At 40.4% G+C, this 14,412-nt stretch overlaps 1 protein-coding gene across 11 annotated transcripts in view; it reads right to left on the bottom strand.

Moving 5' to 3' along the window:
* Nucleotides 1-625: 625 nt before the first annotated feature.
* The window catches only part of KATNIP (katanin interacting protein), a 55,747-nt gene continuing 41,960 nt past the window's right edge, over nt 626-14,412 (bottom strand). For 10 of the 11 annotated variants that reach the window (XM_053957758.1, XM_053957765.1, XM_053957763.1 and 7 more), the window contains 8 exons: nt 11,006-11,163; nt 10,634-10,698; nt 10,193-10,303; nt 8,289-8,428; nt 5,424-5,525; nt 4,617-4,777; nt 2,182-2,270; nt 626-855 (listed from right to left, as the gene is read on the bottom strand). In XM_053957758.1, the coding sequence (XP_053813733.1) occupies nt 800-855; nt 2,182-2,270; nt 4,617-4,777; nt 5,424-5,525; nt 8,289-8,428; nt 10,193-10,303; nt 10,634-10,698; nt 11,006-11,163 (882 nt within the window). In that variant the 3' untranslated portion in view covers nt 626-799. Of the gene's footprint in view, nt 856-2,181; nt 2,271-4,616; nt 4,778-5,423; nt 5,526-8,288; nt 8,429-9,847; nt 9,973-10,192; nt 10,304-10,633; nt 10,699-11,005; nt 11,164-14,412 lie in introns of those variants that run through there. The other variant, XM_053957766.1, reaches the window with a different exon arrangement.

Raw genomic sequence — 14,412 nt, 5'->3', positions numbered from 1 at the left:
AAAAAACATTGCTCTGTAGCAGAACTCTGAAGGATGTGCAGAGCGCCTGTCAATGGCACTCCAGGCAAAACACCTCACTTGCTTTTTCCATGGTAGTGAAATGATGAAAGAAATAATTATTTCACTGCAAAACATGAAAAGGTGACAGCTGAAATGCACTTATTAAACCTTGATAAAGCCACTTCCTGATCTCCACTTCCTAAAAGCATCCATCACATTTCTGCAAGCCCAGTGGAACCTGTCTAGGTGTCAGAAACAGTGGCAGCTCCTACAGACAGCCCTGGCACCCAAACATGCCCAGAGACAGACAGCTAAAGAGCATTTCCTCTAATAAGTGCATTTCCCTGAGAACTATTTACAGGCATCAGAAATAAAGCAACACCTCCTTCCAGTGAGGATCTTCGTGATCATCCAGCTAGGATTTAAGAATAAAAGCTTTAGAAATAATCCAAAAAACCTGTGGACAATCCTGCTTAACCCAAGTTCTCAGTACTTGGCAGAACAGTTGTCAGCAGAAAGGTTCTCACTCTCTCCTTTATGTTCCTTCTTCCCTGGATTTTCAATTAAGAGATAAGGGGGAAAATTCAGACAGATCATAACCAAAAAAAAACCCCAGGAAACTGAATTCATGCTTCAGATTTCATTCTGAAAAAAAAATTCCTGTAGCAAATAAAACTGCCTCTCACAAGAGGAGGTGGTTCAGCAGCAGCAGACATAGAAAATCTTCCATTTGGATATGCATATTTTGGAGATCTGGAGTGCAGTTCCTTAGGGCTGGATGTGTTCAGGACTTTCCTTGTTATCTTTTCCTCCTCTGCAGTCGTTTCTCGTAGATGCAGGTTTTGGGGCGCAGAGCTGTTGAGGAAAATGAAGGGCTGCTTTAGGACTGTGCTCTAACAGTGACTAACAGTGAAGCCATGGAGTAAAATGAGGAACAAAAATGCCCATTTCTCTTTCCACCCCAGAGTGAAGCAGAGCTGCCCTCCTCAGTGATGTGTCTGACAATGACAGTGAGTGCTGCCAGCTTTTCCACAGTCCCACGGAACTGCTTTCCTGTGCAACCTGCTCTGAATTCAGGGTTGACACTGTCCTGAGTAGGAGGCTGGACCCTCCCTCACAAAGGTCTCTTCCAACCCAAATCATTCCACAAATGTGTTATCAACACCCTCTGTGGCTGATACCAGCCAGGACTGCAGAGGGGACATGGGGCAGAGGGCAACAGGCACCCTCAGCTGGTGACTTGAGAGGCTCTGTGTCCTCAGTGCTGGAAAGGATGTGATGGCCATGGCAGTGGCAGCTGTTCTTTACTGGACAGGTCTGCTCTGGAAGCCAGCATGCCATTCCAGTGGGCACAGAGATGTCCAGGATACTTTTGGCAAGTACTGTTAAATATAATAGCTCTCAAGCTGGTTTTTTACAGGCAATGGCATTTCGAATCCTTCTCCTACAGAACTGTTATTAAAAGCCATCAAATAATATCTGTAGCACTTTCTCGAGAACTAATTGGAGAAAGTGTCATGCTCAGGAGAGAAAACCAATCATGAATATACCAGCTTGGCTGAGAATTTGAGATGTATTTAGGGAGCTATTCTGAGTAATTTACAATGAATGACTGGTACTCTTCAGACTATAAATACAATCTACTCTTTCTCCTTGGGAAAAAAAGAGAGGTTGTCTTTTTAATTATCACTTTGTAAGCAAAAAGACCAACCAGAAAGACAGTGGGAGGAATAGAGTCAACATGGTTCCCCCCTTGTTACACTCACTGTGATTCTGGGTTTGCTGAAGGAGCCACAAGCAGCTGATTCTCAGACACATCTGAACCATCTCTGAAGCTGCTTAAAAGGCCAGTGGGGATGCAATCATTTGTTCCAAAAGCTATCAATGAACCTGAACAATTAACAGCCATTTTCAATTTATCTTCAGCCAGTTTCTTTGCTGAGGATTTCTGCATTAGTGGTGCTGTGAGCCACAACCACATCATCCCCGTTCAGATTTAGATACAGAGTAGAAACCCACCAGATGATGAAATTTGCAGTTTGCCTTTCTATGACAGAAAAAGCAGAGCTAAATATACATAAGACTTCCCACTTTTCCCAGTTTAGGGCTATAACAATGCTCATTATCCACACTGTGTCTGCAGGAATTGAGCAGAAGAAAAATGTGGAAGACAGAACTCACCCGGATCAGCCACAACTTGTTTCTTTTTGCTGCTGGTGACAATCTCATTTTCATTCATCATTCGTACATCCTGATCCCCCACATGATTGCTGAAAAGATTGAAATCAGTACAATGGCCAAAACAATCAACATTGGGGAAAGTTCTGAGAGTCATGGACAAGGATACCAAAGAAGGGATGTCTGGAGTCCTGCAAACTCAACAGCTCCACTGCACAGCCACACCACACAGCATTACCCACACAGGAATTATCCTGCCCTCATCCACCTGAAGGCTTTCTTGCCAGTTTTAATTAGTGGCACTCATTCAGGCACACATTCAAATATAAATATCATAGTCACTCTACAATTTTCAAGCCTGCCTACCCAGCTTGAACCACAAAGCAAAGTGAGGTTTTAAATCAGAGCTGTACAAAGGGGGTATAGAAACCCTCATATGGAACTTCCACACTGCTTTTTAATTCTGAAAGAGCACTATTTGAAACTTTTCTGAACTAAACAAAATTCATTTACTGTGACAAGTTTTGCTTGCAGGCTTTTTTTGCTTGCAAAATTTTAACCATTTCTTTTTGGGAAAGAAGTAATAACTTCAAAGGTAAATTAAACTAAACAAATTACAGGGAAAAATATGAGCTGAATTGAAAGGTAAAGAAAACTTCACTAATAAAATCTCCCTTTCACATAGACCAAAAAAACCCATTTGTACCTTTGCAATAAAGAAGTGTATTTTTCCTTTTCTCTCCAAATATTGCACAGCATGGGTTTCTATTTCTGAAGAAAAATGTAATGTCTCTCAAACTGAGAGTGAAGAAGGAGAGCCAATACTGAAGCAAACCAAAACTTAAAACTATTGATGATAATATCAGACTCAAGTTCAGGTTTGTAAAACACTGAACCATGTGAAGGAGAATAGGCCAACATCACAAGCAACAGTATCTAAAGGCTCCAGAGCATTTTTAAAATGAAGGGATATTATCCAGCATGTCTTCCATTGTTGTTAAAGTACCCTGTATTTTAGTAGGGTGGGAGGTGAAAAAAAGAGAAAAGATGATTGCAGACCAGGCTGGGAATAAAGAGCAACAAAACTCCTGCACAGAAGTCAGGAGGAGAAGAGGCTCAGCATGTTCTCAACTGGAAAAGAGACCATGCAGTGTTTGTGACCCCAAAAACTCCTCTTTAAAGTAGATCAAAGGACATGTGTCTTATAAATACGTGCAAAGGAAGTTATGTAAAAAAGATCTGTGATTACAGCTGGTGATTCCCTGGTTTCAATAAAATAATTTTACTCATAAAAAGATCTGAAGCTGGGGAAAGTAAAGGCTTGTTTTCCATCCTCCTCTTTTTTCTATCCCATTGAAAATTTCCTCAAAACTTTCATTTCCTCAAGGCATTTTCACTTCAGTGACTTTTTCACTTTGAGAAATTGTTCACCTCCAAGTTTTACCATGACAACACAGCCACTGGTACAAAAACACAAGTCCAACACAACACATCCAAACAATAATAATTTATTTAACCTCTGACAGGACCAGTGGCCAACAGCCAATGCTTCAGGACAACAAAAGAAAACAAACCCTGCAGGCAAATATGAACTTCTGTCTTTATTCAGAGCATCTCATGTTCCTTCTGCTTATTTCTAAATGTTTGAATATCCTTCTGAGTGGATCATACACCATTTATCCATGCAAAACTTCCCTTTTTTTTCCAAGTGATGCATGTGCAAAACACTCTATTTGTCAGCTGTCCAACATGCAAGAAAGTGTTCATTTCTATAAGCTTTCATTTTTTCACTTTTCAATCCCATTTAAAATAAATTATTCTTTCAAATCCTTACTTTCCTTGCCAGGGACTGTTTTTTTAGACCCTACCAATCCTGACCTTCTAAATGTAAGTGCATTTTTCACTGAATTTCATCACATTCTCCATGAGATTGCCAACTTAGTGGTTTTAAAGCATCATTCCCCCAAATGCAATTCATTTCTCATTTTAGAAGTTCATTATTTTAGACTGTTTATAAAATAGTAGAATTCTGGCTTCTTAATTAGCATGTGTGTCAAATCAGAGGAGTTTATTTTCTTTAATTTTGATGCTTGGTTTTTTCATGGACTTTCTATTTTTTCCCTCCTCTATGTGATATCATTGGGATTTATTAATCCTTCTCTAAAGAAGCCTAACTTTTTTTATTTTGTGTTTACAGGCATTCATGAAAACTGATGTAAATATAAATCATGAGTACCAGGAAGTGCTAAAAGATGCTTGCAAACAAAGCTGGTAATTTGGTCCTTATATCTAAAAATCTGCTTATTCCTCCTCAAGCAAGGCCAGGGACGCTCTGGAAGGGAATTTTCCTCAGCAATACACACGCTGCTGACATCAGTCACATCAAGCCAGTTTTTAAAGCCAAGATTCTTAGTCCCAGCCCAGATCCACTCACGTACCTGATAACAGTTCTCCTCTCCTGGTGGCAAATCCTCTCGTCATCCGTGAAGAGGATGGTGTGGTAGGGCACCACGGGGTCACACGTGGGGAGGATGCCTGACACCACATGGCTCACCATGTCCAGAATCCCATTGTACACCAGCAAATCATCGACCAGAAGCTACAAACATTGAAGAAATAAACCAAAAATCCATCAAGAAATCAGGCCTTGCTTTCAGCAGTTGTCTCTAAAAAGCATTTTGGCCTATTTGTTTCACAAATCCAGTCATTAATTTAGCTTTTGTTTTCCATTTCTCTCTATTTGCTGCTGGAGTTTGAATTTTTTTTTTTCCTCCCCAAGTTTTTTATCTTGTCACTGATGTTTTTTAATGCAGCTTTCAAGTAGGTAATTAAAAATGTATTTCATGTTTTACATAATTGCCATTCTATTCATTGGAGTGAATCACTCTTAAATCTAGGAATTAATGAATCTCACCTCACTTCAGCTGTCTAAAACTTGGGTTTGTAGTTCAAACTAGTCTTCCAGGCCTACTCTATAGTCACTGGAAAAAGGCAAGTGTTATCCTGTCTTAAGACAATTATCTAAGACAAAAATCAGATAAAGTTTTCTTTCCCTGGACAAAAAAAAAGGGAGGACAGATGACTGGCACAGATTAGTCATTTTAATATTAAATGCAGAGTTAAATGAGATGAATCCCATCCTTTGAGATTACATGGAATCACACTTCAACAAACTGTGAGAACACATTCAGAATGGAGCCAGTTGACTCACCAGGACATACAAAATGCACAGGAAAATTACTTACACCAAACTCCTTCACACCTCTCTGAGGTGTCTTGGCATAATTCCATAACTTGATCATTGACACAGTAGTAGGTACATCAAAAATGACATACACCCTATTCACCTGCAAAAGAGAATTAATTTATATTTAACAGCACAAAGTCCCCAAAGAAATTGAATTCTCATGCATGTTACATCAAAAGAGGTTCATATTTAAAGAAATATAGCTGGAGGAGAGATAACTGATGCTGAGGATGGAAGTTCAGCTCTCATCCCTGCTGATAATTCCCAGATGTTGGCTCTACCCCACAGCTACTCTCAAAAGAACAGAAGATGAGATCTGGAGCATCCTTGTCATCCTGGACTGCCTGGAAATTGGAGGAGGGGGAGAGAGACACTTTAATGAGTATTTCATAAACCAAATACAGACATGTCCTTAGGGGTAAGACAGGCTGGTGCCTCTTCTGTTCTGTTCTATTCTGCATGGAGAGATAATTTCCGAGGGCCTGGAGTGCCAGGACAAGGGGGAATGGCTTCCCACTGCCAGAGGGCAGGGTTAGATGGGATATTGGGAGGGAATTGTTCCATGGCAGGGTGGGCAGGCCCTGGCACAGGGTGCCCAGAGCAGCTGTAGCTGCCCCTGGATCCCTCAAAGTGTCCAAGGCCAGGCTGGACGGGGCTTGGAGCAGCCTGGTCTGGTGGAAGGTGTCCCTGCCATGGCAGGGGGTGGCACTGGATGATCTTCCTTCATTCCTTCCAACCCAAACCACTCTGTGAATCAATGCTTTTATTCCATTCTAGTCCATTCCATCTCTTTCTACCAAATATGAATGGAATCCACCTTTCTATTTGCAAAACTAAAATCTCCCCTGTATGCCCTGAAAGCTACTGCAGAAATTTTGCAAATTTTGTGTGAGTTATACTGCCAGGAATTTAGAGACAATCCTCCAGATGCTTGCTAAACAATTACTGCTTGAGGTATTATTCATCTGCCTTTCAGTGACGTTAATGTCAAGATGTTAAGACCAAAGATTAGGCAGGCAGGAAACCAATCTTCCCTGTTACAGTTAATTCCATGCTTTTCCTTTTATGAGCCACTATATCAACTTCAGATCAACATATCTTAATCTTCATCTTTAGCATCCTCTGAAGTTTTAATCCTTTGATGTACAAGAGAAGGTTATATTAAATCATTAAGCTGGTTTTTTTTTTGTTGTTTTTTTTTTTTTTTTTTTACTGAAGAAAGAAAGGTAGACTGGATCAATAGAAATGTTTGCATCTGTGATTTTCCATGAGACAACTGGAGCATTGTCTCCAACAACAACTGTTAATCCCACAGCAAATGATACATTTGATTAAAAATCTGTTCAAACAAAGAAATAAAATGACAATCAGTAAAAGGAGAACAAATAATTCAAATTCTGCTGATGTAAGAAATTATTTTGGAAAACAGGAAACCACTTTCAGAATTAAAAAGGAAAAGACACTTAGGAAGGAAAAGAAAGGCTATAATGCCAATTCCCTTCAAGCTTTTGATGCTTCCAACACATCAAAGAGTTAATGCAGCTTTCCAAGCAGCCTGCACTGAGGATGGGAGCATCCACAAGCTCCAGAGGCTGAGCATCAATAGGCTGATTGCTCCATCCAGCACCTCCCAGCTCAACAACCATCCCAGGGAAGAGGGAGGAGGGAAAAGTACTCTGTGGACCTTACAGAGGTGTAATTTGCTACAGTTCAAGGACAGAAAACACCATTAAATTGCTTCTGCCTCCTGCATTTCACACATTATCAATTTACCCTTTAATACTGTTATTTTGTGCTCTTCTGCAGTATTTTGGTGTCAGGCAGAACAACACAGAGAATTCCAGTGCCTGCTATCTTCCTTTTTCTCAAGTGAAACAGCCTCTGCAAGTGTGTCTTTTGTAAGGACATGAGCACCCTGAGATGGTTGTCAAATCAATCAGTCATCCTGTTATGAGACACATCTGAGCATCCCATCAAATTGCCAGGATTCAAGATCTGGGATCTACACAGCAGGAGCCTCAAGCATCACACAGACCTTCCACTTCCCTAGGAAATGCAAGCACTCACTGTTCCCAAGTATACTTAAAAGCTTTACCTTAATTATAGCCCTTCATTACAGCACATCATGATATAAATTAACAATTCCTCGCTCTTAATATTCTAATTAATAACTGCAACATCTAGAGTGAGGAGTTCACCAACACTGTAAGTGATAACTTACACATGTCAGGTTTATACCTTGTTTTCTTTCTAAATCCATTCTCTTGTAAGAAATAAAACCACCTTAATTATGTCCATTACAGGCCCCTAAAAAATGTCCTTTCCCAAAACAAGGTCAGAAGTCATCTAAGTTTATCTACTTTTCCTGTTTAGATTTTTGATATCCCAGCTATTAAACATGGGCCTTCTAAAAGGGCTGAATCATCCGTGGCCTTAGGACATGAAATACTAAGTCTGCCATCCCTAATCTACGAATTTGAATTCAACATAGATAATGAGATTAAAAAATAATTTCTCACTGCTGGAACAACATTAATTGTATTTTGTAGAAATGAACTGAAAAGCACCAGAAAGGTGTTTATTGCATGGAACTCCTTCATCAGTATCTTTGTCACAGTGGCCCAAAAACCATCTCTGGAAAATCTTCTGCTGTTGCCGCGTGGAGAGAGGAGATTACAAACCTGGGAAACCTCCATTGCTCCAGTGCAGAGAGGCTGCAATAAAAACAACTTCTAAAAAGCAGCATTTAGCATCTGTTACTAAAATCAAATTTAGCTATGAATTCTATATGCTTCCCCTTTCCTCCGTGCTTCCAGTTCCATCCACACACATGACTAGAACAGAATGAAAAGGGAAAATGTACCAAACCAGGAAGAACTGGTGCCAGCCACATGTGCCTGCCATCAGTGGTGTCATTCACTCTGTCAATCAGTTTGTCTGGAGTCCGGATGTCTCCAGATACATCATCTAAAATGTTGACACTATCTGGAAAAGCAGCAATATCTGAAAAAAAACTTTTAAGCATAAATAACCAAAAACAAATGGATATTTCAGAAACACCATATTTAAAAGTCTATGCTCTTCCCAACTCCATGAATGAGTTTTCACCACTACAGCAGGACTCCCAGGACTGCATAGCTGAGGAACTTGGGAGCACATATTTAAAAGCAGGACAACCCTTAGATGTTCTGGCATTCCAATTTATTTTTAAAATAGGAATCAAGTAACTAGCTACATTTAATTTATTCTTAAATATGTACTTATGAATTCATCAATAATGTTCCATTAGCAGGAATAGGCTCTTCCCAGCTTTTGGTGACAAAGTCCCATATTTTTATCATAAACTTGTGCAAATTCCTCATATAAAACCTATCTCAATAAGAGTGTCTTTGCAGGAGGCAGTCATCAGGCAGACTAGGTTTTGCTTGAGTTTCTCAAGGTCTGTGGTAAAAATCAGTAACTGTAATAAAACCTTTTTTCATTTTTTGAGAGGGAAAGATTAAACTCCCATTGAACAGGCAACCAGATTTTCCCTGTAAGAGAACATTTACATTAAAAACATATATGAATGTTAAAGATATGCAAAGAAACGTGGATGGATGGCACTGCCTTCGGAATTATGAATCCTGAGCAATCCAGTTTGAGGGACATTAATTTCCCCCTGTCCTGCTTTCTAAAAGTCTGTAATTATTCATAAAGAATTGAAGGAATGACACAGCAATGCTTAAATTGTTTAAGAAAAGCTTGATTCAGTTGTGAATTATCACATTAAACATTGCACTAAGACAAATATGCTCTTCTGGGATCTTAATACATCCCACACACAAGTGCACAGGCAGGAAAGGTGATCATTCAAAAGGAGCTCAGGGTTCTTTACCTGGCACTGTTTTGCTCTGTAGAGCTGTACCAGGTCAGTTAAGGATCCCTGGTTCTTAAAGATAATTTGTTACCATTTCTCAATTTCAAAATGTTTCTTGTCCATTATAAATGTTTCAAGTCTGGGGTGTATCATACAAGATACAAATCAAAATAGCACCTGGGGAAAAGCCTTTATTTCATGGAATTCCCTATTTATTAGGCTGTGAGGATCCTTAGAGACAATTCCTGCAGCATTTGTGCTGTTTATTCTTTCCAGGGCCTAAGAAATGCTCCTTCCATGCACCTGAACTATGGGAGCTGTATGTTGGGGTATGAAGCTTTCAGCTCTTAGAAGACTTTAGCTGGTACAGAGCACAGAGTGCAACCTTGATGAACATCAATCTTCCCAACACACCCCTCATTCCCTCTGTTACATATCCAGGGAACACTGAATCAAATTCAAACTCTCAGCCCTGATCTTCATCACTGCATCTTCAGACCAAGGGTTATGAAAAATTTCTTTCTTGAGGCACAATGAAAGATTCCATAAAAAAAAAAAAGCACTGAACTCAATCTTTTTTTATTAATTTATAGCTCAGCAAACTTTCTGGTCCTTCCCCACCACAGAAGAAATGTCAAGAGTAGAAAATACCACATCCTTCTTAAGCCTTCCCTTCTCTAACTTTGTCCTGCTTTGTTGGTGCATGCCATTGAGAGAAAAAAACGTTCTGGAAGTATACAGAATCCATAAAAACATATGGAAAAGAGGTTCATCACCAAAACACAGAGAAACAGAAGCCAAGTTAATCCCACAGGACAAGCTGGCAATGCGGAGTGATGCCCTGTGACAATTTGCCAGGGACTAGAGTGCATCAGCAGGGCCAGGGGTGCTTGGTGTGCAAAGGATACTGTTTTCAGTCAGTAAGATTTGCTCTCCGTGCTCATTGAACAACTCCAGCCCATTCAAACCAATGTAGTAGGGATCACCCCAACTCGTCAGGAGCTGGAACTGGAAAATAACTGAAAAGCAAAAGGCTGCTAAGGAAAATATCAATATGCAAAAGCTTTGTCCTAACAGACTATTTAATCTGCAGTTTGAAAAATTGTTGTGCAGCCCACGATGTCAGACACTCTTATTTGCAGTTCAGGAGAAAAAGCTACCAGAGAGTCTGAAAACAGATCTGATTTATTCTTAAGCCATACTTTATGGAAGCCTTTCTCATATTCTTTGTATCTTGTTAATACCTTAAAGCACCCAAAATTGTTGGATTTATAAAGCTCAAGACTCCTAACCATGGTATGCAACTCTAAAATATCCCGTATGACAAGGAAGATGACAGGGAAGGATACATCCACAGGGCATTAATGGTGCTTCGTAGTCCATACTGGCTTGTTCCAGTGTCCTTGAAGCATTCCTGCCAAAAAAAAAACAAGGCAAACCAGGTTTTTTCTGTACCCATGGCTCATTCAGAAAAGAGAACAAACCCAAAGAATTAAACCTCCACAGACAGCACCCCAACCTCCAGCTGTGATGATGGACCAGACTCCCCTCAGACCTCAGAGCAATTCGGTCAGGGTTAAAACCAAGTGAAGCTCTGCTCTAAGTGCTCCATGTTTTCATCCAGGAGCCTCACACAGGCAGCTCCACCAGGGAACGTGAAATGACACTGCAACAGTGAAGAGAAATCATGTGGTTCAGACAACAAAAACATCCTATTTTACCTCCTGTGTACTTTGGGAGCTGGCTGGGGCTGTAGATAGTCGAGGAAGAGAATTTCTTGAGCAAAGTCAAAGTGGCAGTTGCCTGGTCCCTTGCGGATAAGGAAGCCCTCCAGGGGGGAGATGCTGTGCCCATCCAGCACCACATGGACCACCTTAGCCTGGTTTAAAACAGCAAAACATAAGATTACCTGATATTACATGACATGACTTCCATTAAAATAATTGCAAACAATTCCATTCACTTCAGAGTCTGAAACCATTTCACTTAGCTGTATTTATTTCATTCCTCTAGAGTGTGACTTCCTTTGGCAAAAGAAAGCTGCAATCCAGAGTGTCCATGTCATCGCTGACATTGATTGGGATGGCAGAAGTGAGGATTTGGGGGGAAAAATACTAAAAAAAGTACTGAGAGACCCTTCAATTACTGCATGGCAGCAAACTGAAGCCTCCCTTCTTCAGAGTGCTCAAGCATTGGCACAGGCTGCCCAGGGAAGCAGTGGAGATCCCATCCCTGGAGGGATTTCAGAGGTGTAGATGAGGCACTTGGGGACATGGGGCACTGCTGGCCTTGGCAGTGTGAGGTTTGCAGTTTGACATGGTGACCTTACAGCTCCTTCCCAACCTAAACAATCCTCTGATTCCTGAGCCTGCAGCAATATTTACATCAAGAGAATGGGAAGCTCTCAAGTCAGCCCATGTCACAAAGAGAATGTGAGGAGACATCATGCACCTGAACGCTCTGCTAAGGCAGCTGAGATTGCCCAGCCTGGCTGGGGGCACCCTTCCAGAAATCCCACAGCCTGCTGCGCTCTCCAGAGCAGACTTTGGCGTTCCTGATGCATTTACAGCAGCCTGTATTTCAGCAGTTCTATTTATCTTTGTGGCAGGTGGCACTTGGACTTCTCCAGGATCATACAAACTCCTCTGCCAAGCAGTGCTGTGTGTAACCTCAGGGCATATGAATAAAGAAAAGGTACCTGTACCAGACAGAGACAATTGAGCTGTGGCCACTTCAGAGATGTGAGCACACCTTATCCAACCTCTGGAGATTAAAGTGAATAATTCAGGCACATTTATTCAGCTGATGCAGGAGTCCTGGCTCCTTCACCCTCCCCCAGCAGCACCATGTGGAGCTGTATCCATGATCCCAGGTGCAGAACAATTCAACCACACTGCAACAATTAATCACTGCACCTTGCTCTCTAATTTGTTAAATATAACTTAATGTTTATCACAGGCAGCATTTGCTGCCCTGGGTCTTGCACCAAGTACCAGTTTGTGCTAGACTGGAGGAGGAGCTCAGTTCATTTCCATGAAGATTAATTAGGAGGGAATGTTTGTATGACTACCAAGTGTGGAGAAATAACTATTTTTGGCTTCATCTTCAATACACTTGGGATCAAATAAAGGAAACATCTTTTTCAGATGAGAAACTCTTCTGCATGCTGCTTTCCAGCTGAATAAGTCTGCCAGGCTAAGGAGAGGAAGTGAGAAATGCACTGAATACACTTTCCTAAACAGAAACACGTAGTGAATGGGAAGTCTGGAGAGTCAGAGATGGAACCTTACCTATTATACCACAGCTGCTTATATTTATGTGCCCTTTACAGCCCTCATTTCTAAGTAATTCTCATCATCTGAGGAGGCACTCAGCCGTCACCTATTGCATTTTACAAATGGCATAACAAAGCTCTCCCAAGGTGATTTTTCACAGAGCTGCAAATAGCACCCAAGTCTTCATTCTGACAGTCACTGCCATTACCCTCTCACACTAAAGCTGTGAATAGAATCCCCCAGCCTGCAGCTGCCTAACAAATCATCCCATCTCACACCCAGGGACTGGTTCCTAGAAGGAGCAGCAATACTTCAAGAGACAGATGTCAGGATGCCCTGGGTTTACAGCCTAAAACCTCCTTTCCTGTGGCCCAGTGGACCTTGCATCCTTTGTTTTCCAAATAATTTATTTTATTCTTCTACAAGACTGCAGGTATGGGCTCCTCCTTTAAGTGGTATCCACTAACTCTTATGGGACTTTCAGTATTTATGCAGGTAGACACCTGTATCAGACTCACTTCTTTTTCCTACCTAGCCAAGTAAACTGCTGAAAATACACCTTTCTTCTTCTTTTTTTTTTATTGGTTTGGCCTCCAGAAACCAAATTCCATGTTAGATTTTAGAGATTTAATAAGCACTGCTCAGCAACAACTAAAATATCAGTAAGTTGCCAACATTATTATCACCCTAAATCCAAAATACAGCTCCTGGGAAGAAAATTAGCTCTATCCCAGCTGAAATCAGGACATAAATGTCACTAAAAGCTCTCATTTGTATGTTTAGATGGTAATGCTCAAAATGCTCCAGAAACCTCCCATGTGTCAAATGACCTGGGCAAATGTGATGGAGCACAAAATCAGGAGCTCTCTGTTCAAATCTCTGGATCAGCTGGGATTTCATCAGCATCCTTTTTGTCATCGCTCCAGTTTAATATGTGCCAACATTTTTGTTCTTATTTATTGCCTGAATTTGGAATCGAGAATGCAACAGTTGCCTTTTGGGGTGGAAAACCTGGGAGCATTGGGGTGGAAAACCTGGGAAAGTTTAGGTGGATTCCCAAACTTTCTGTGCAATGAACAGCAACCTCTGGTTTGTTATCACTATCATCACAAGTGTTATCATTACATGTGTAAGTACAGCAGGGGAAGGAGGGACAGCCAAACTCAGAGTGAAAAGGTCTAAAATTATCTCCATCGTGTGTCAATTGTCAATCCCAACATTTTGGTATGGAAAAATAAATCTAATGCAGGCAATTTGCAAATAAGAGAGGATTTATGTTAATTTTAGCTAAATTACTATTTAGCTAAATTAGCTAAAATTACAAAATTTATAACTATTTTGCTAAATTAATAATTTTTAAATTATTTAAAAATTAAAAATTATTTAGCTAAATTAATTTCGCTAAACTGCTTGAAGGTGGCAACTTTCCATTTATTAAATATTAATATTTCAAAAGACTCTTCCTGGAAAAGGCAGTACTGAGTGAGTGAGTGGCCTTCTGAACCTGAACTAAACAGAATTTCTTTGGAAACGTTGCCCACATCTCATTCCCTGCATTTCAGGAAATACAGAATCATATAGTAGGTCTAAATACAAGATATTGAGAGGACACCACTTCAGAATCATATATCCTGAAAATAATATGTGCTATTGTATGTGTCTCTTAGAAAAAACAGCTGTGAAGAGTTCTTTAAACCATCTCTGATTTTTTTTTTTTTTTTTACTATCTGCTGTTTGTGGAGACAGGAATGCATTATACCTGCCACAAAATTCAGCCTCAGACAATCTAGAAAGATTTATGGTGTTCCATTAAGGCAGCTATATTCATTCATCACAGTACCAATTTTCCAATG

Source organism: Vidua chalybeata, chromosome 16 (assembly GCF_026979565.1).
Source record: "Vidua chalybeata isolate OUT-0048 chromosome 16, bVidCha1 merged haplotype, whole genome shotgun sequence".
Classification (NCBI taxonomy): Eukaryota; Metazoa; Chordata; class Aves; order Passeriformes; family Viduidae; genus Vidua; species Vidua chalybeata.
Note: the sequence above shows the minus strand (reverse complement) of the source record. Positions and strands in the feature narration are given on the sequence as shown.